This window comes from Uloborus diversus, chromosome 1 (assembly GCF_026930045.1).
Source record: "Uloborus diversus isolate 005 chromosome 1, Udiv.v.3.1, whole genome shotgun sequence".
Taxonomy (NCBI): domain Eukaryota; kingdom Metazoa; phylum Arthropoda; class Arachnida; order Araneae; family Uloboridae; genus Uloborus; species Uloborus diversus.
The window spans coordinates 76859613-76880652 of record NC_072731.1 but is presented as its reverse complement, the minus strand read 5'-3'; the positions used below and the strand labels follow the sequence as shown (position 1 = coordinate 76880652).

Here is a 21040-nt window from a genome sequence, read left to right as displayed (position 1 = left end):
AAAAAAAAAAATGACTGTTTAAAAATATATTTTCTATTTTAAGGTTGATTAAAAATTGCTTGATATTGTTGTTTCATCAGCTGAGAAATAAACTATAAAATGTTGGAAAACAAGGTGTCAGTGTTTAAGATTCTGTAAAAAAAAAAACATTAATACTGTTGACTCTCTATAATCTTAAGAAGCATTTTTATCTGAGTTTTGAACACTGTTTTATATCAGTTTTCCTCATCATAAAAGAGCTCTTGCTTTTCGTCTGGCTGCATTTATTGCAGTAATTCATTTAAAACATAAAATTAAACCAATGAAAAGTAATAACTTCTTTTAGAACTTTATTTGTATGCTGAAGGACATTGAATGAACAAAAAGTTCTTAGCTATTTTTATTAGTATCATTATTAAATTTATTTATTTATTATTTTCAATTTCTAGGAGGAAATATCCTACAAATATGATTCTTCTCTCTATATTTGTAAGTATTTTGTCTAAGTTTATTAACTGTGTATCATTTTCTTAGATGGTTTTTTATATTGAAAATCATTCAAGTAAAGATGCATTGTAGATTTAACCAGTTACATGAATAGCTTAGCTTTAAAATTAAATCTATGTACTGTTGTGTTTAGCAATAAATGTAAAGATGCGATTCAAGCACACAAACATTTATTTTATTTTTCTGCAACATGAAACACGACAGATACATAACATAATAATTTTACAAGCAAGAGTAAAAACCGAAACCATACCAACAGCAAACTTCACACAGTTTGACAAAACTTCAAGAAAGACTAGGTGCAAGATTCAAGATATAATGCATATATTCTTTAATCCCAAAGTGTTAACAAAATAATAAAGATAAGGGGAAGGAGCCTGCTTTCTGCAAGAATCTGAAATCAAGTGTCTAATTCTTTATGGCACTGCTTCCCAAATTGTGGTATGCAAACCCCTGGGGGTCCACCAACCTTTAGTAGGAGGATCTGCTCCCAATTTAAAAAATAATAAATAAAAATGATAAATGTCTTAAAATATGCTTTTGCATTTGAAAACAAAAAATACCAACCACTGGTTTAAAAAGCAAACCCTGTGCATCCATTTGCTACAACCTTTTATGTATCCATATTTTTCAACTATGCGACCACAAAAACTAAGTAAGGAAACCGACTTGACATTCGACTCCTGATACCAAAAATGAAAAAAAAAAAAAAAAATACTGTAAAACTTCCCGTCAAAATAATCATTCTTAAAGAAAGAAAACGGCTAATCAAAAATTCCCAAATAGATTAAACGCAACCTCCATAAATATTCCTAAAATCCTGGAATAAAAAAGAAGATAAATTGCCAGGTGATACTTAAAAGGAGAAAGTTTTATCTCAAAGCAAAAACAAAATTTTATTAGTCACATGCTAAGTTAAAATGAGATAGCGCAAACGATAGTTTTCCGACATGAAAGTAGAGTTCTATTAGGGTTAAAAGAGCTCCTTAATTTTTTCCCAGTGATTTTACAGCTTTTTTTTTTTTTTTGAAATTTGAAAAAAATAAATAAACTGTATGGTGTTTTTTTTTTTTTTTTTTTTTTTTGCCAGCTTTTGAATGGCGTTTTAATTGAACTGATCGGATAATTATTTCGGGTAGAAAGAGCCATTTAATGCCATTTTCGGGCCCTAAAATTAAAAGCCAAATGATTTGGTTCTTTTTAGCGTTCAAACCCCCCCCCCCCCCTACGTTCCTTCTCCGATGCCCAAATACCTCCCGGCCAAATTTGATAGAGATCTGACGTAAGCTGTGGTATAGGGAACATACACACACATATTTTCTTTGTTTTATTTAAATACAGATTGACTTGTGTCTCTTCAATTTGATTTTGTACACCAGAAATTCTAAATAAAGTTCAGCCCTGTAATCTTACCTACCTAATGTTTTTTAAATAAAAATGTTTCCTTCTAATTAGCAATGGTTATTTTACTGAAATTTAATTTCCCAAGAAACTATATGCTCCCCCGCTCCCCAAGAAACAACAAAATTATACATGTGAACCCACTTGTGTTATGTATTTAAGTTTTAGCAGGTTGGCCACATCGAGAAAACAAACCACATTACTTGATATTAGAAATGATAATTTTAAAATTGTACTGATCAGAATTTTTGGTAATAAAATCATGATACAATACTTAACATGGTGTCAGAGTATAAAGTACTCACGTAGCCAGTACTAGGAGCAAAATGTGCTTTTCATTAGTCCTTTTATTTGTAAAATCTAACTCTGGGAGTTTAAAAAAAAATGTCTACAAATCTTCCAACAATAGCAGCTTTTCATTCCGGCTCAAATCCATCTGAGGCTTGGCGCCATTGGCGAGAAGATTTTAACTTTTATGTAGAAGCATTAAAATATGGTAAAGAATCTGAAAACACGAAAACGGCCCTTATTCCACATGTTTGTGACGAATTGAAGAAGCAGTAACGAACTTTCAACATTACGCCTAACAGTGGATCAAACAAGTAACATTGCAACAAATTTTGACGGAATTTGACAAATACTTTGAAGATTATGTGAATGAAGTTTATGCCTCTTTCAAATTCCTGGAAATAAGCCAGAAAAGTGAAGAAAAATTTGTGGATTACTGTTCACGTTGCAACTATGGTGAACTTTCAGATCGAATGCTTAATGATAAAATAATCCAAGGTCTTGATGATAAATTGTTATAAGAACGATTGATTCGGGAAACTTACAAAAATAAGAAAACTCTATGAAATCGTGGCTGAATGTAAAACAGCCGAGCAAAATTAATTGCAAGCGGCAGAAATGGGTTAGAAAGTTGAGAAAATTAATTTGGCTGATGTAAAATACAAGGAAAATTTCATGTATTCACAAAAACTCGATTTCTGTGGAAAAATTGTGGAAAAAATCATGCACCAAGAAGATATCCTGCATTTGGCAATAAGTGCCGAAACTGTGGCGGAAATAATCATTGGTCCCAAGTGTGCCGAATAAAATTAAATAATAGACAACATTTGCCAAGTGTTAATACTGTAGAGAAAACTAGTGACTCTTATTTAGGAAATGTGTACTTAGGATAGTTGAAATATGTAAATATTCTGGAAGAAGGAAAATCAAGAAATGTACTGCTTCACAAATTAGACTTAAATGGAAATGAAGTCACATTGGACACGGGAGCTCAAGTTAATGTCATTCCAAATTGCGAGATATTAAAGGGGGTTGAAAAGTCCATTGGTGAAGAAAATTAAAACACCTGTACTTGACTACAGCGATAGTATTGTGCCGATTCTTAGTGAATGTGTACTTAGATGTAAAACAGCGAAAATGAATAAGATTCTCAAATTTTTAGTTACCTCTTTGGATTCAAGTCCAATATTAGGCCTCAAAGCTTGTGAGGAATTAGGCCTTATTCAAAGACTTGATAATGTACTGAGACCTGTGAGCTATTTAGGTGAAACTAAAGAGGAGCTTTTGAACCAATTTTCTGATGTATTTACAGGAGTTGGTCATTTAAACTGTTCACTCTTCAGTAAAAATAAAACTGAAATATCATTACACCCCTCACATAGCAGCACCCCGCAAAATACCTCTTGCTTTGCATGATAAAGTTAAAGAAGAACTGAAAAATATGATAGATTCAGGAATTATTACAAAAGTGGAAGAACCAACAGAGTGGGTGAAGAGCATTGTTGTCAATACAGCCAAAAAGTTGCGCATCTGTGTGGACCAGGTGCGGCGTTTCAGCATTTCATTTGGGGGGTCAAGTTTCTTAAATATGTATTGCAACAGTGTGGTCCCAAACACACATTAGCTAACATTAAGTGGTCATAAAATCGGTTAATATGAATAAAAATTAGTGTTTAGAAACAATTAAAATTTTGATTCATTTTTTAATAACTTATCATACAAAACATCTCGAAATTGTTTCTACTTTTTGGAAAAGTTTTATTGCATGAATTTTGGAGTTCAGAAGAGCAGGGAATCGTGTTACTAATCTATCAGTGCCCAGTGTCGTGCTGTTTTGCCAGTACAGCTAAATAGAAATTTTTTTTTTCTTTTTGCCCATTGTGCTTCAGAAATAATTCTCTAACCTCCTGAGACATAAAAAAAACTTTCTCTACTAGTTGAGCTGATTGGAATAGTTAAAAAATAATTGAAGTAATAAAGTTATGTATGAAAACACTTTTTATATCTTGCTCTTCAATATCACCCAGGCAATTTCAAAAATTGTGAGGGGGCTTAATTTTTCATCATTTTCACGATTCGAGACTGATGATGAGTTCATAACAAGGACGAAATTCCAGTCTCTAATGTGATAACCGATCTGTCAGTTTATTGCTCGTAATTTTTCTTGCTTCATGCTAAAAATTTTACTCATAATTGAAACATTTTATTTTTTGTTTTTGAAATCCAATCCAGATAATATAGAGTCAACCATACAGAAAAATAATTATCATCAAATCTGGTGTTAATTTCATTTAAAACTGAATCTAATACATCATACAAATATTAAAAAATCAATGTTTGACTTCTCATCATCATGTGGATTTTTGTCTTTTTTTTTTTTTTGGTTGAACTGTGGTTTGAATAGTTAGAATATTAAGGGTAGCCGGTTGAAGATGTTTTGATAGGGTGAACTTTTTCAAAAACTTTTCTCAATACAAACAAATTGAATAAAAATTCAAATGAAGTCATACATGCTAAAGGGCATGAGCTTTTCCACCATTGAAGGAATCATTTTGCAATAATTCTTCCAGTCGTCAAATAACTGCTTTGAAGTTACGGAGATATGTTTTTATCGTTTTAACTCTTGAAAACCATCTTGTGTCACTCCGAGATTGCATAATTATAGAGCCCCATAAAAGGTATTTGTTGATATGTTTTTTTAAATTCAATAACCACATGCATTTTTAAGAAGTTTCTATGAAAGCATATGATGCATGAGCAGCTGAAACGTGTTTCTAGCAGAAGAAAGCGGTGAACAGTCATTAAATAAATATACACTTAAAAAATGAGCGTAAAAGTGAAGGTAAAATATCAAGGAATTTTCTTGTGAAAACCATGCAGCCACACCACTTTGTATGAGCCTCTCATATTGGACATACCATCGATACACTTGGCACACAAGTATGAAATATTTAGCCTATATGAGGAAATGTCCTTTTTAGTCAAAATTAACCATGGTTCTCTATCAGTTTTCTATGTTCTAAAAAGGCCGGAAAATACTTCATGAGTTTCTAAGTCATCATCTAAATAACGGAAACACTTTTTCTAGTCTGGGAATGTGTCGAGTTTTATTAAAATAGTTACTGAGAACCAATGCGTTTTTTTAATGCACATTGATTACTGATTTACCTAAATTGAATTTATCCATTTTCTATCATTCTGTTCAAAAAACTTGGAGGTGCGACCGCCCCCCCTTGACCCCCCTATTTGCCCTATTTGCCGCCCCTGGTCTGGACTCAAGACCACTAAATGAAGCTATCTTACGACCTCACAACCCGATACCAACAAATGACAGCCTTATTACATGACTACAAGAAAGTAAAATATTTATGCTTTTAGATGTAAAGAATGGCTTTTGGCAACTACCACTGGATACAGAATTGTCATTCTTAACCACATTTACAATCCCATGGGGAAGATACAGGTATTTAGTTCTGCCATTTGGCCTTAATAACGCTGCCGAGGAATTTCAGAGAGCTATGGAAGAAACTTTTGATGATATGCCAAAAGTAAACCCATATTTTGATGGTATTGCTCTAAGTTCATCGCCCATTGAAAAGCACTGCAAATTATTGCATAAAGTTTTAATGCGAGCTAGGGAAGCCAATTTGAAATTCATTATCAATAAGACCCAACTTGCAAAGTGGTCAGTTAATTATTTAGGTCATACTTTATCTGACAAAGGAATAGAACTAGATATTAAAAAAGTAAAAGCCGTTGTTGACTTTCCAGCACCACAAGGCTGTGAAGAGTTGCAAAGATTCCTTGGTATGGTGACATATTTATCAAAATTTACTTCTCACCTCTCGAGTTTAACCCATTCTTTAAGCGAACTGTTGGAGAAAGATAGAAAGTGGACATGGGATACAAATATTCAACAAGATTTTGAGAAAATCAAAAAAGCTCTAGTACAAGTTCAATGCTTACAATATTTTAATGAAAATAAAGCTGTGACAGTATCTGTAGATGAAGTCGCAATGGACTTGGAGCCATTCTGCTGCAAGACAGTAGACCTGTAGCATATGGATCTGCATCACTAAGTGTGACACAACAACGATATGCCCAGATTGAAAAAGAGTTGCTTGCTGTAATCTATGGTTTAGAACATTTTAACTACTATACTTATGGAAAACCAGTGATCGTCCAGACTGATCCCAAATCATTGATCGGATTAAAAGAGAAGCAGTATGATACTATATCACCTAGGCTTCAACGAATGCTCCTTAGACTTAACAGATATGATATCAAGCTTCAGTACGTCTCAGGAAAATTATTACTTATTGCTGATACACTTTCCAGAGCTCAATTAAAAGAAAAAAAATTTGAAAATGAAGAAGAGACAGAAGCAAGTGTAAAAATAAATATTCTAACTCAGGCTTCACCAAGCAAATGGAAAGATATTGCAAAAACTACTTTAAATGCTGAAGAATTACAAGATGTTTTGTATCACATAAAAATGGGTGGGATGATAAACAAAGTACTAAGAAACTCGCCCAACCTTACTGGCATTGTAGAGATGAGTTATACTCAACAGAAGAAGGAATTATTTGTTATGGTCAACGGTTAGTTGTGCCACAAGCTTCAAGATCAGAAATACTAAATTAAATAAGTTGCACTTAACTCACAGAGGTGTAGTTGCTTGTAAAATGAAGGCAAAAGAATACTTTTACTGGCCTTCCATGAATATTGATGTAGAAAACCTTATTAACAGATGTAAAATTTGTCAGGAACATCAACGTAACAATCAAAGAGAAACTCTGCTTGAACCTGAAAGGCCATGGCAAAAAGTGGGCTGTGATTTTTTTCATTTGCAAGGTCGACAATACATTTTATTGATTGATTGTTTTTCAAAATATGTGGAAGTTCAGTCAGTAAAGCATAACAGTGCACAAAACGTAACTACTATCTTTAAATCTATTTTCTCCAGACATGGCATTCCGGAGGAGCTCGTGAGTGATGGAGGTCCACCATTTGACTCAGAGTGTGTAGAAATTTTTTGCATGGAATGGAGCATAAATCATTTCATCACGTCGCCATACTTTCCTAGGGCCAATGGACAGGTTTAAAGAGCAGTTCAGACAATAAAAAAATCACTGATAAAAGCAGCACAAGATGGAAAAGACATATACGATCTTGTTAGACTCCAGAACCCAACCATCTTCTGATCTTCCTTCTCCCTCAGAGTTGTTGATGAGTAGACGACTTTGATCCCTTTTGCCATCTCATCCAGAGAAAATATGACCAAACTTCCCATTAAAGAAAGAACAAGAATCTTTAAAGAAACAACAGAAAGCACAAAATAAATATGCAAACATACATGGAAAAGAGTTGCCAATTCTTCATGATTAGGCAAAGGTATGGTTTCGTAAAATGCCAAACAAGCTGTGGAAGCAAGGAACTGTCATTCAATCTAATCATAATTCTCAGTCTTATGTTATTAAAAGGAAGAATGGTGGAGTTTATCGCAGAAATAGATTTTACATTCGTACAGACAAATCAGAACAGTATAGTTCTTCACAAATAAGATCAGTGGAAGATATTTATCCATCGACTTTGGCTAAGGAATCAAATCAAGCAATAAATAAAGAACATTCAAGCATGCCAGAACAAATGGTTCATAAAACAAATGTCCAGCAAACATTCGCGGAAAACCTGGTAAGAAGATCGTCAAGAACTATTGTCAAGCCTCAGCGAATGGATACATTTGAACTGAATTTAATTATTTATTTATTTCTGTAGAAAATATTTTAATCCTTTTTATTTCCCTTAAAAAGTTCATGTCACGTATTTATGTTTTTAGTTTTAGCAGGTTGGCAATATAGAGAAAACAAACCACGTAACTTGATATTAAAAATGATTAATTTTAAAATTGTACTGATCAAAATTGTTGGTATTAAAATCATGATACTATACTTAACAACTTGCAAAGGGCCTAACATTGCATTTTTCGACCTTTAATTTCAAAACATGTCATATGACCTTCCCCAACATTTCTTGCTACGCCACTGTGACAGGAGTACACATTTAATAATGGTCTGTTAAAGGGGTTTGCTGAAAAAAAATTAAGAAACCCATGCTCTATGGGGACTGTCTATAAATATCACAATTTTTTTCTGCACTTTTGACCTCCCTCCCCTTTGTCACAAAGTGTCATACTTCCTCCTCACCTCATTTCCCTATGTCATATGTCATGCTATTTTTCATGAACAAATGAGGCAGTTAGAAGCAAAGGGATGTAAGTGGACAATTTCAAGTTTTGAGTAACAAGGGGGGGGGGGATATGGTGCAAGTTATGCCAAAAATATTTTTGGGGGAAATTTTTAATTTTTTAAAATTTTATTTATTTAAATTTATTTATTGATTTATTTTAAATTTAAATTATTGTTTAATTTTATTTTATTCTGTTTTTATTTTAGTTATTTATTTAGTTTATGTGTATGTGTGTGATGTCAATGAAAAAAAATAATAATCATAAATAAATAAAAAAATAAAAATAAATTTTTAAAAATAAACTTAATAAAAAATACTTTACCAGGGCTACTGGTACTATCTCTTGCTCCAAGATGGAAGGGAGGTTCCTCTACTATTTGTACTGGTTATCTCCATTTTTTAAATTTTGCCACTTGCATCCCTTTGCTTCTCACTGCCTCATATGCTTATCTAAATATGTAATGTCCAAACGATCACAATTTTATGACCCCTGCATGGGGGGGGGGGAAGGGATGCCTGGGCCCAAGCCTGTAAGGAGTTTAAGACTTTTAAAATGAGGGGTGAAACATATTTAGGGACGTAGGGATAAAAAGTATGGAGGATAAAAGTCATTTGTGACAGCCACAAAATTTCTGTTTATGCCCCCCCCCCCCCCGGCACCCCTTCTAAATGTGACATCATTTGTAGACAGCCCCTGTGTGAAGTTCAATTCCTCACTTGCTTTTATTTGTAGGCAGGCGGGATATCAGGGTTTGAAATATCATGGTATGTCTTCAAAATAGTAACTGCATCCTTAAATTACTTTATATTTTCTTACATTGTTATTACAATATGCAAATATAAAATTAAGGGTTTTTTTTCATTATTTATATCTACCTTTTCATTGAACATTTTTATCAATTATAAAGTTAATTTAGCATCAGCCATTTTACTTGTTTATCTTCTGTTAGCTAGTTTTACACAATTATATGATTCAGAAAAAAAATATGCATTTATTGATGCACAGTAATTAAGACATTTTCCTTTTTCTGACAACCGTTTAGTGTTTAACTAGGCACTTTTAATATGAATTAAAATTGTTACATTACTGATAATTTTGATAATAAATAAGCAATGTTATTATGATTAATATAATTTTATATTGAAAATACCATAGTTGAAAAAATAAATATCAAAAATATCAAAATATCTTGATATGTAAAAAATAAATATCGTATATATATACTTATATATATGTCAACAAACTCTGCAGTGTACTAGAGGTGCGACATCGATGGCAAAACATCGATGTTAGAAATTAAAACATTGATGGTATTGATACATCGACCAAAAAACATCGATGTTTTAAAACATCGATCATTTTATTAATGTATAAAATACATTTTTGAATATACTACACTAATTTAAGCAATACAAAAGAATACGTATCCGACGAATATATTGAAAATACTGAACCTCAAATCATAAATATAATTTAATAAGAATAATTTCGCAATGTCTTGGTACTATAGTAGGGCAAAAATTGATAATAAGACAAGCACCGATTAATACAACTAGTTATAGTAATAAGGAAATATTTTCAAACTGAATGAAACTAAAAGTAAATTTACATCAAAAAGGAATCTAAGAAAAATCTTAGATTCCTTTTGATCCATCTGTCATCCTCTACGTGTAGGGGATGTATTGTACATCCGTACAATACATCCTCTACCGTCAGTTTAATGATGAGAAAAAGTTGTGCTAATTATTTAAAAAATACAAAATTAATTCTAAAAATTATTTTTAAGAGCAAGAAATATGTGTTGTACTGTTAGTTAATAATTAAACATAAATTGTAAGTAATAGAGGGACGACTTGTTGGGGGAAGTCGATAAGTAACCCCGAATATTGGTGTTGACAGTTTGGAGAAAAAGAAGTTTGTTTACTTAGTCTACCAGAAGCGCATTTCTCTTTTCACAGACTATCCCACTAGTCAGAGAAACATCTCTTTCGGATGGAACAGAAATTGCCATCACTATCAAATACTTTAAAGCAACTTTTACCAGCTCTCTCTTACCAGTTATAATTTTCACCCTAGTAACGTATAGGATATCCTTTTAGTTTAAGAACTGGGGCCTTGAAATAAACTGCAAGTTCTGGTACCAGACTATCAGTGTTAGGTTCTTCCAATAGCTTTGACCTTTTCCTCACTTTCTAGTTAATCTTTTACTATCTTGTAGTGATTTCCCTGAAAATCATCCTCTACACAGAAAAATTGATCTTATAAAATGGGTGCAAAAAAAATGATTTTTTTTTTTTGGCAAGTCCATAAGTAAACTTAATTAGCGAGAAAATTGGAGTAAATTTTATAATTTTCAATCAAAATGCAAAAACATCAACATTGAAACCAAAACATCGAAGTCGCACCCCTACAGTGTACCATAATTGTTTCTTAACTGTATCTTTTTATGGTATTTTATTGTATGGAAAAATATAAAAAATTTGTATTTAATAAAAACAAAACTTAGAATTTCATTTGCACAATAAAATTACCTTTCTGCTCAAGTAGGCTTTAGCATATTGCATGACAAGTGATAAATTAACCGCTACACATAATTGCATCTTTCTGCTTATCTCTATAAACCAGTTTCAAACTCATATTTCTACTATTGGATTCTATACTGCTGTTCTATCATATTAATTTGTTCTCCTGTGCCCTCAGTTCTCGCTATTTTATTGTTTTGATATTAACAGCATGAATAGTTTGGTTGATTTCTGATATTTACTTGCTCGCACCTTACTGTTTTTGAATAATTTGTCAAATTAAACCCCTGTTTAAACTTTTAAAACTTTCATATTTGCTGCACATTCATGTACATGTTTATTTAAATTTATTTTCATGTTTCATATTTCTAAAAAATTTTTTTCCTTTAGACAATGTCCATGAGTTACATGTTAGGAACAATGTCGAGGTAAATTCATATTTTGATAATCACTTAAAACTTATTGAATAGTTTATAGTTCTTAAATTTATTGTTATTATTTTCTGATCAAATGTGATTTTACATTAAATGTAAAAGTATACTTGAAATATTCTTCACAGCTTTTATGATACTGAAGTAGTTCTGATGGCTGTTGGCATTTGCGCTGGTGTCTGCTTAGCTGTATCTCTCTTCTCGTTTCATACCAAAGTATGTATACATTTTTTTTTTTTTTTCAGTGTTTTCAATATATACAAATTGATGCTTCGGTTGATGTTTTGTTTCATGATCTTTGACTTGATTAAAACTTAATTGTAGTGATTAAGAATCCGTGAATCTTTCCAAAAGAGAAAGGGTATCTTTTTATATTTTTGAAACAGGTTTCATACTCTATTTGGATGAAAAAATTCCATGTCTTTTCCAGGACTTTTTCTTGACTTCATAAAAATTTTCATGACCTTGTTACATGAAGAGAATAGTACTATATAATATCAATCTTGCCCTTTTTTTTTTTTTGGAAATGAGCATTAGGAAAACTTCTATGTGAATGCCACTACCTGATGGAAAAAATTATCAGCATACACCTAAAAAACTGAATAATTCTTGCCTGTTTTCATCATATAAGTTTAAGTTAAGTAAAACTACAGTGAATGATGCTTAAATGTCGACTATTTTTGCTATAAACAGGCAGAATGATAATGATTGGGTAAAAGGTTGAATGAATCAGTACTAAGTTTCAATAAATTTGCTTCAAAAGTTGTCTTTTAGTGTCAACTTGACAATTTTTTGGTTCTTTAAAATAAAGCCATTCTTTAGTAAATTCATGTTTCTTAACCAGATATTTATTTAAAAAAGTAAAAATAAAAACATTTCATAGTAAATAAATATTTTGATTTAAATGTACTTGTTTACTTATTTGTACATTTTCAAGTGTATATAAATTAATAGGTTCAGAAATTTCAGAACATGTTTCAATATAATGACACTAAACGTACCAGTGGGTCGCATGGATTAGTTTTGCGAGCCGTATATTGGGCACTACTGTTTTTGAGCATTAGAATTCCCCTATTTCTGTATTCTATCGCCTAACTAAAGATTGTCCAAAACCTTCAACAAATTGAGATAAACGCTGATAAATTTTAAAATAAAGATTTGGGAGTGATGGAAACGAACTTGGATGCAATGTTTTTTGAGATCGTTCAATTTTTCAGTTTAAATAGCTTTCATGGTGCAATACTAAATCACTCAAGATTTCTAATGCTCTTTTTAGCTACTGTTACTTTTTCCCAGAACTTTTTTCCATGACTGGAAATAAATTTCCATGACTTAGACTTAAAATTTCAATTTTCCAGGTTTAAAATTTGCTTTTTTTTCCCCCACGACTTTCCAGGATTTCCATGACCCGTACGAACCTAGTTGAAAGTATTGACCATTAACTGCTAATTTGTGCAGATGTGTTTTCCATTTTTAAGTTGAATCCCCCCCCCCCCATTGCCCCATCCTATCACAGAAAAAAATAAATTCTGTGTGCTACAACTAGTGATGTAAATTACCCGGGTATTTATTTTTAGGGGTAAATACCCAGGGTATATACCCAGGTAAATACCCAAAATGGGTATTTACCCGGGTATTTATTTTAAAAATTTATATTAAACTAAAATACTTTTATGTATGTATTTCACTGTGTATATTTATATAAACCATATGCAAAACAATAAATTTTTATCCAAAAATTGTATTTTGACCACATATTTAGAGAATTATTGTGTGAAACACAACTTAGCAATCTAATATGATATTCACATTTAATGTGTTGGATATGTCTAATCAATGTTGATAGCGAAATTTCAGATGTAAAAAACCGTTCTACAAAAAGTAAAAACTGGTTACCAAAAAAAGCAAACATCAATTGAGGCAGTGAGAAGCAAAGGGGTGTAAGTGAACATTTTAAAGTTTTGAGTAAAACACGTTTAAAGACAACATCCTAGGTAGGCTTTCATTGAATTTTTTTTCTAAATCATTCCTTTAATTAAAAAAATATAATGATAAATTAAATTTTTATATTTTTAATGTTTCATTTTACGTTTTATGTTTTAAAAAGAAAATCATCACCTTTTTATACCACCTAATTTTTTTTGCAAAATGTGCAATTACTAGGGGATTTACCCTGCCTTCAGATAAATACCCAAAACAATATTTACCTTCCCATCCTACATCACTAATTTCGTGTATTGAAAATAGTTTGACAGGGTTCGTACGCTCCGGGAATTCCGGGAAAACCGGGAATTGTCAGGGAAAATGACACTGTCAAAAATGTCAGGGAAAAGTCAGGGAGTTTTCAAATTTTGTCCTCCAAAAATTTTTTTTTCCATTTTTTTCCCAAGGAATTAACTACCATGAGATCTAGTCTTCGTTTTTATTGTGATTTCACGAAAAAAATTGTAAATTTTTATCTAAACAGACGTTTGCACTTAAAAACTGCGATCGAGAAATGAACGTTTTTTTTTTTTTTTTTTTTTCACAACGAAAAATGCGCCAAAAGATCGAAGATTTTCTTGCATGGAGTCAGTGAGGGGAACGCATTTCTTTCTACTGCCTAAAGTTTTAGATGGGTTGCCACTACATTCTATTCGGTTCAGGGTTCGTACGCTCCGGGAAAACTTGGAGTTATCATGGAAAATGACATAGTCAAAAATGTCAGGGAATTTTCCAAATGTGTCCCCAAAATTTTTCTTTTCCCAATTTTTCCCCAGAAAATTTGGTTTTATGAGATCTAATCTTCATTTTTATCGATGTATTTAAAAAAAATTGTAACAATTTTAAAGCAATGAAAAAAGTGGCGACCCAAAAAATCTTCAGCAGCCGCCATTTTTGGCTCTCAGTAGTTCCCAAGGGAAAAAAAAAATCAGGTGAACAGCAATTATGTACAAACTCAAAAGGAGAGAAGACAATTTACTGCTTCGGAAGCACAACCTGTAGATGGGAAGATCGATCGGGGAAAATAGTTTTTTTTTTTTTGATCGGAAAATCATTTCAGCTACGTGTGAAACGCAGTCGCCATCTTTGGTCATTCACAAGATGGATGTAGATACGATCCTAAAATGCCTAAGTTTAGAAACAAAGCAGAATTGGATGTTTTCTTTAATTGAAAACTGATGAAAATAACAAAAAATGGTCTTCAAATTGTTTTTCTATTGTTATTTAAAATAATTTTCTTGAGAAATAAAAAATTTTGTTCTTAAAACTTAATCTTATCCTGACTGCCTCGGACGCAAATGTGATAAAAACTTTTCAATGAAATGTAGTTTCATGAAGATTAATTATTTTTTAATTGTCTTCATGCGACAAATTAAAAAAGTTATTTCTTATTTTTGGGCATAGCCGCCATATTTGGTCATTCCCAAGATGGAAGTACACAAGACTTTTTAAGTGCCTAAGTTCCCGAAAACGGCATTGGATGTTAATTGCAATGCAAACTATTGAAAACAACACAAATTGTGCCTTTTTTCCGGATAATTTGTAATTATTTTCTGGAAAAATGCAAAATTTAATCTTTATAACATTTTTTTGTTTTAATTGATTTAGACTCTTATTTGCTAAATACTGATTATTTTTCTTTTATTGTATCCTTTTAAGGATTATTAATTATTTATTACTACTTTTATACTACAAATCCAAAAATCCACATATTATTTTAAATTTTTCACTTTGTCGCCATATTTGATCGTTTGCACAATGGAAATAGACTTAAACTTCCAGAAACAGAATTGGATGTTTATATCAATGAGTAACATTGAAAATAACATTAAAATGTGCAAAAAGTTGTGAATTTTTGAAAATTAACTAATACTTTCTGGAAAAGAAAATTTGAAATTTTAATGTAAGCGTCCTTTAATATGTGAAAAAAAAAAAAAAAAAAAAAAAAAAAAAAAAGATTATTGGCATTGGCCTATGATCGGCGGATGTTGATTTTTGTTACTATGCATTACATGGTATGCCAATTGATGCAACAAGTTAACCATATTTATACTAAAATTTAGCTTTGCATTTTGCTCAATATGTTTTGTGTAACCTACTTATAAGAAAATAAAAAGTATTATAAACCAAAAGCAGATGCTAAAAGGTTGCTGCAGGACTACAGCAAAACGCTATAATATTACGCGTGACATCAAAAAAACCCTAAAATAAGTTGAAAGTACTCTGTTTTCAACAAATAGTGAACAAATTAGAACAATTTTGAACAAAATGTTTAAAAAAAACTTAAAATTTTGACAGAGAAAACAAAGGAAAAAAATCTAAGTTTTTTTTTTTTAATCTAAGGGGAGAAGTTTCAGTTCTTCTGCATTGCAACTTTAAACAATTTTAATTATTTTGAAAATATTGCTATTTAAACTTAAATTTTTAATGAAGCGAGTAACCTGGAATTTTCTAAAAAACAACCTGGAAAACCTGGAAAAGTCAGGGAACTTTTTTTAACCAAAAGTGTATGAACCCTGTTTGAATAAATTTTCATCATGAAGTACTGGGGAGAATATGCAAATGAGCAAGGCAAAAGAAAACAATATTTTGACTTTTTTTTTTTTGCTTATTAATGTGAAAATTGTTTCTATATTTGCCACGTTATCACTTAAACAGCAATAAAATAAATAAATAACATAGTTTTAATAACTTTGCAGTTTATTTTTCCAAACATCTCTCATTCTTCCTTTCTTTTCTTTTTTTTTGGATATGACTAACCTAGATTGTGATTTTGAAATCCTGAAGTTCATCATTGAATTGCTTATACTTCTCCAATTATAACATTGAAAAGAAAGATTCTTTGGTTTACGATATGTTTCTTTCATAATTTCATCAAGTCTTTCAATAAAAACTACTATAAACTGTGTAATACATATGTATGTATCAGTTTTATCAATTATTTCATATTTAGATTTTATTTAAAAAATTCTCTTTCACTTTTTGCATTTTTTTTGTAAAATACCCAGTTTTTGGGTTTTTACCCAAAAAATCTTTACCTACCCGCTGGGTATTTACCCGGTGCACATCACTAGCTACAACTCAGGTTTTTTTCTTCACTTTTTCCTTTTTGTTTTGATGCCTAAAACTGCTGAAAAACACTAAGCTAATTTTTTATTTACCTGATTATTGAAATCTCAGGGCTGGAAAATACTCCAATTGTGCCCAACTGCTCCCATTTTGAAATCCTGCTATATTCTGCTCCTAAATTGGTGAAATTTGTGCCAGCTTGCGCCAAACTTTAAAGTTTTGTTTTTATAAACTCTCCAAAGTTAGGCATAGATGTTAAATATTTCTACATTCTGCTCCCGAAACACTAAAATTTAACAATTTAGCTCTCATACTGGAGGATGCTGAGCCCCCCCCCCCCCTTACAGACAGGGTTCGTACGGGTCATGGAAATCCTGGAAAGTCATGGAAAAAAAATAACAGAATTTCAAACCTGGAAAAGTCATGGAAAATTGAAATTTTCATTGAAAGTCATTGAAATTTATTTCAAGTCATGGAAAAATGTCTTGGACAAAGAGAAAGGAACAGTAGTTAAAGGAGCATTAGAAATCTTGAGTGATTTAACAGTATAGCACATAAGAGCTATTAAAAGTGGAAAATTAAACGATTCAAAAATCAAATCCGAATTTTGAAATCTCATTGCATCCACTTGTGTCGCAGCCGCTTGTCATTTTTTTCGATGTGATTTTACTGCCTAGACATCCCTTATTTTGAATTTTCTTTTACTTTCAACACTTCTTATGTTTCATATTTTGTAGCAGCAAAATTTCACATTCTTAGTTTTGCCACACCCACTCAAAAAAAAAAAAAAAAAGCAATTCAGTTGCATGCGAGTTCGATTGCATCACTCCTAAGGACTTTATTATTAAATTTATCAGAGTTTATCTTAATTTGTTGAATGTTTTAGAAAATAAAGATCTTAAGTCAGGCGATAGAATACAGAAAAAGAGGAATTCTAATGCTCTAAAACAGTAGTGCCCAGCATACGGCAAGCAAAACTAATCCATGCGACCCACTGCTACGTTCAATGTCGGGAATTAAACGTGTTCTGGAATTTCTGAACCTATTAATTTATATGCAATTGAAAATATGCAAATTTGTAAACAAAACAAATATACTTTTGTATAAGAAGATTGATTCATTACTAAATGGTTTTCTCAAAAAAGATCTGGTTTAGAAACATAAAGAACTAAACTATGTTGCTTTACTTTAAAGAACCAAAATACTGTCAAGTTACGTGGATGATTTAAGGCACTGTTGCACTAAAAGGCAACTTTTGAAGCAAATTTATTGAAACTTAGTGATGACTCATTCAACCTTTGTCCCATTTTATATCATTCTGCCTGTTTTTTAAAAAAAATCAGACATTTAAGCATCATCATATTCGCTTCACTGCATTTTTACTTTACTTAAATTTATATGATGAAGATAAATAAGAATAGTTTCGTTTTTTAAGTGTGCACTTACATTTTTTCCATTACGAGTAAGTGCTTCAATGCGGCTGTGGCATTCATATAGACCTTTTGCTAATGCTCATTTCCAATTATTACCAATTTTGAGATTAAATAGTGCTATTCTCTTCGTGTAACGAAGTCATGAAAATTTTCATTGAAGTCATGAAAAAGTCTTGGAAAAGTCATGGAATTTTTCGATCCAAATAGAGTATGAACCCTGTACAGAATTTCAAGGGAGGCATGACCTTTTAAGAAATAAAATAAAACAAATCTAATTGCTCAATTTTGTGGTTACTTATAAGTATTTTCGACAGCATTGCTTTTTTTGAGCTTTTAGTGTAGTTTTTATCCACATATATGATATCTGTGAATCTGAATTTTTTGCTTCCAGCAGACATCAAACCAAAATATCAAGCAAAGCATTGAAAGTGATCTGTTGTGGGCTTTGTCATCAATACAACCTAATATTTATAAACTTGTATATGGCGAAGAGTGGTATTCTACATCCCATTTATTTTGTGAAAGTGACTGTTCTACAACGTCTCTTTTAGATGTTACATTATCTCAAATTAAGTTTCAAAAGTCTGTTTTTCCGATTGTACTATTTGTATCAACCATATATTGTGGGATGAATGTTGCAAGTAGATAACTATATTTCAGTTGTTTTCATACTGCTTCGAGAAAAACTTAATAAATTAATGTTTTTTCATGACTTTGGCAATTTTATTGTATGGTACCCAGATCCACGGACTTGTCTGCAAGACTGTGTTAATCGAGCCCTGCAAATTGGCAAATGATTTGAATTTGAAAATTCGGTATTGAAATTTCAACGAAAAATAGTTGTAAGACATATTACCTAACTGAAAAAAAAATGTAAAAATATTTTAAAATATTTAGTGTTTAGAAATTTATGTTTACTATTTTTGTTTTTTCAGTTTGATTTTACTTCTTGTGGTGGACTATTGTTCATTGTGGCAATAGTTTTCTTCCTGTTTGGCATCATTACAATATTTACCTACAATAAAGTATGTACTTATTTCTTTTTGAAATGTTCAGATTAACCCTTTGCAGTCCTTTTTTTTTCTAATAAAAAATGTAAAGGGATTATAAAATGTAACTGGAGAGCGTTAAGAGTCATTGAAGTATCCTAGGATCAAGATTAAAGATGCCATTTTAAGTCCATATAAATTATATAACAGTTTAAACCAGTATTGACCAGTTTTTAGCAGTTTGTGTTTTTAACTCTGGTTTTTACTGTCATGGTTTTTGACATAATTCTCAGAAACTTAACTACTGGGACTGTAATGATTTTTCTAAAACTTTTCTACCATACTCATCTTGAAGTGAGATGTACTTTCCAGGATTTGACACAGATTCAGTTTTCAAAAGCTATCAGAAACTTAAATGAATCTGGTTGTATTTCAAGAAAATATAAGCTCATTTATGAACAGAGGATACTTATATTAGTTTTCAGAAAAAATTAATTACAAAAGAGAAAAAAAATAGTTTCATCAAAACTATTTTGATAATTTATAACTTACTTTTACTATTACTCATAAAAAAAAGACATTACATAATTTCTGACATACAAAGACAAATGTAACGACTAGCAACAGGCTCTGAGCCCAGCTAGGCTGATCCTAGTCAGTTTATAAGTCCCCAATGAAGATCGATGGCCCTCTTAAAGCTATCCACTCCTTGCTCGTTACTGCCTCTTCCGGTAAACTGTTCCAAGTGCCCATGACCCTACTAAAGAAAAGAAGTAATTTTTCCTAATTTCCAGGTTAGCCTGAGATTTGACTAGCTTAAAACAATGACCCCTTGTTGACATCTTACTAAACTCCTATATAAAGGCAGAAGAACCTTCTTAGATTTGTTTGAAATAGATCTATTGATAAATCCAAGTGTTCTGTTGGCTTTGTTGCTTGCAATGCTACACTGTTGACTAAACTTGAAATCCTGATTTATTAAGATACCCAGATCAATAACGTTTTCTGCCTGACTAATAGGACTCGACCGATGCATCGGCGCCGATGGTTCAACAATTTAGCCATCGGCATCGGCGGCCGATGCTAACTTGCAGGAAACATCGGCCCATCGGCCTTAAAAAACATTGAAAAGCCGATGGAATTGGCCGATGTTTTTGAAAAAAAAAAAAGGACCTTTGTTGTTTTACTTTTTAATACAAAGTAAAGGGAGTTATTGTTTTCATATAAAATTGTTTACTTAAATTTCAGTATGAATTTCTATTTTAATCACCCCTGAAAGAGTTTTTAATACTGCATTCAGGTACCAGACAAGTTAATTATTGCGTTGTTTCTTGCGGCTGGATGTACGTATGGATCTCTCATAAGTCATAACTCAAAAATGGTAAGCTGCAGAAGGCTAAATTTTCGCATATGGGGTGTGCGTACGTTCCAGTTGTGCACTTCCCTTTTTGTTTTCGATCGGGTGTTCAAAAAAGCCTATTTACTCATTTTTTGTGGCTATTAATTACTTATTTCAATGGAAAATTAATATAGCCTCTCAGACTGACGATCATTTGGTGATGTATTGTCGAATTGGAGGCCATGGAAAAATATGAGATGGCGAAACCGGTTTAGTTTCATTTTGTTAGACTCCCGTTAAACCGACGGTAATTTTTAATTTTTCGATATTTGTAATATGAATCACAGTAATGCAATCTTTTCTGTATCGCTTCGGCGGAGCTACAAGTTTGGGGCCCTATTTCTCTATCACAGAAGTTGTAAAACATTTATCATAAGCATTTTTGTAACTCCTACGGTGCCCCTATGGTTATGGGCCTCTCGCGCAATTGCAACATTTGCTATTTTTTAAATCCGCCACTGCACGTCAAAACAAACTCGGGTGCAAGTTTTAAAAGGGTTTTTCTGCTCAATGTTTATGATTGTTTTGAACTCTATTTTTATGACTATTTTTTGTATTTCCGAGAACACTTGCGTGCCCCTCCTCCCACTCCCTCAATTTCTGAAATTAAACTCTAGGTTGTACTTCTTAGTTGTTTAAAACTAACGCCATTCTCAAAATTGGAATTTTTTTTTTCAAGCTTTATATATTGTTTAGGAAGAATTTAGAGCATTAACCCCTTCAGTCGGAATTATGAAATATTGGACCAAAAATGTTGATAATTGGTACACAGTGTACTATGGTAAAGGG

General features: G+C 31.7%; 1 protein-coding gene across 1 annotated transcript in view; it reads left to right on the top strand.

Moving 5' to 3' along the window:
• LOC129234662 (protein lifeguard 1-like) overlaps nt 1-21040 on the top strand; it is a 90104-nt gene that overhangs the window by 51115 nt on the left and 17949 nt on the right. Inside the window, exons 7-10 of the mRNA XM_054868704.1 lie at nt 429-468; nt 11338-11375; nt 11507-11594; nt 18799-18888. Coding sequence (XP_054724679.1) covers nt 429-468; nt 11338-11375; nt 11507-11594; nt 18799-18888 — 256 coding nt within the window. The remainder of the gene's footprint in view (nt 1-428; nt 469-11337; nt 11376-11506; nt 11595-18798; nt 18889-21040) is intronic.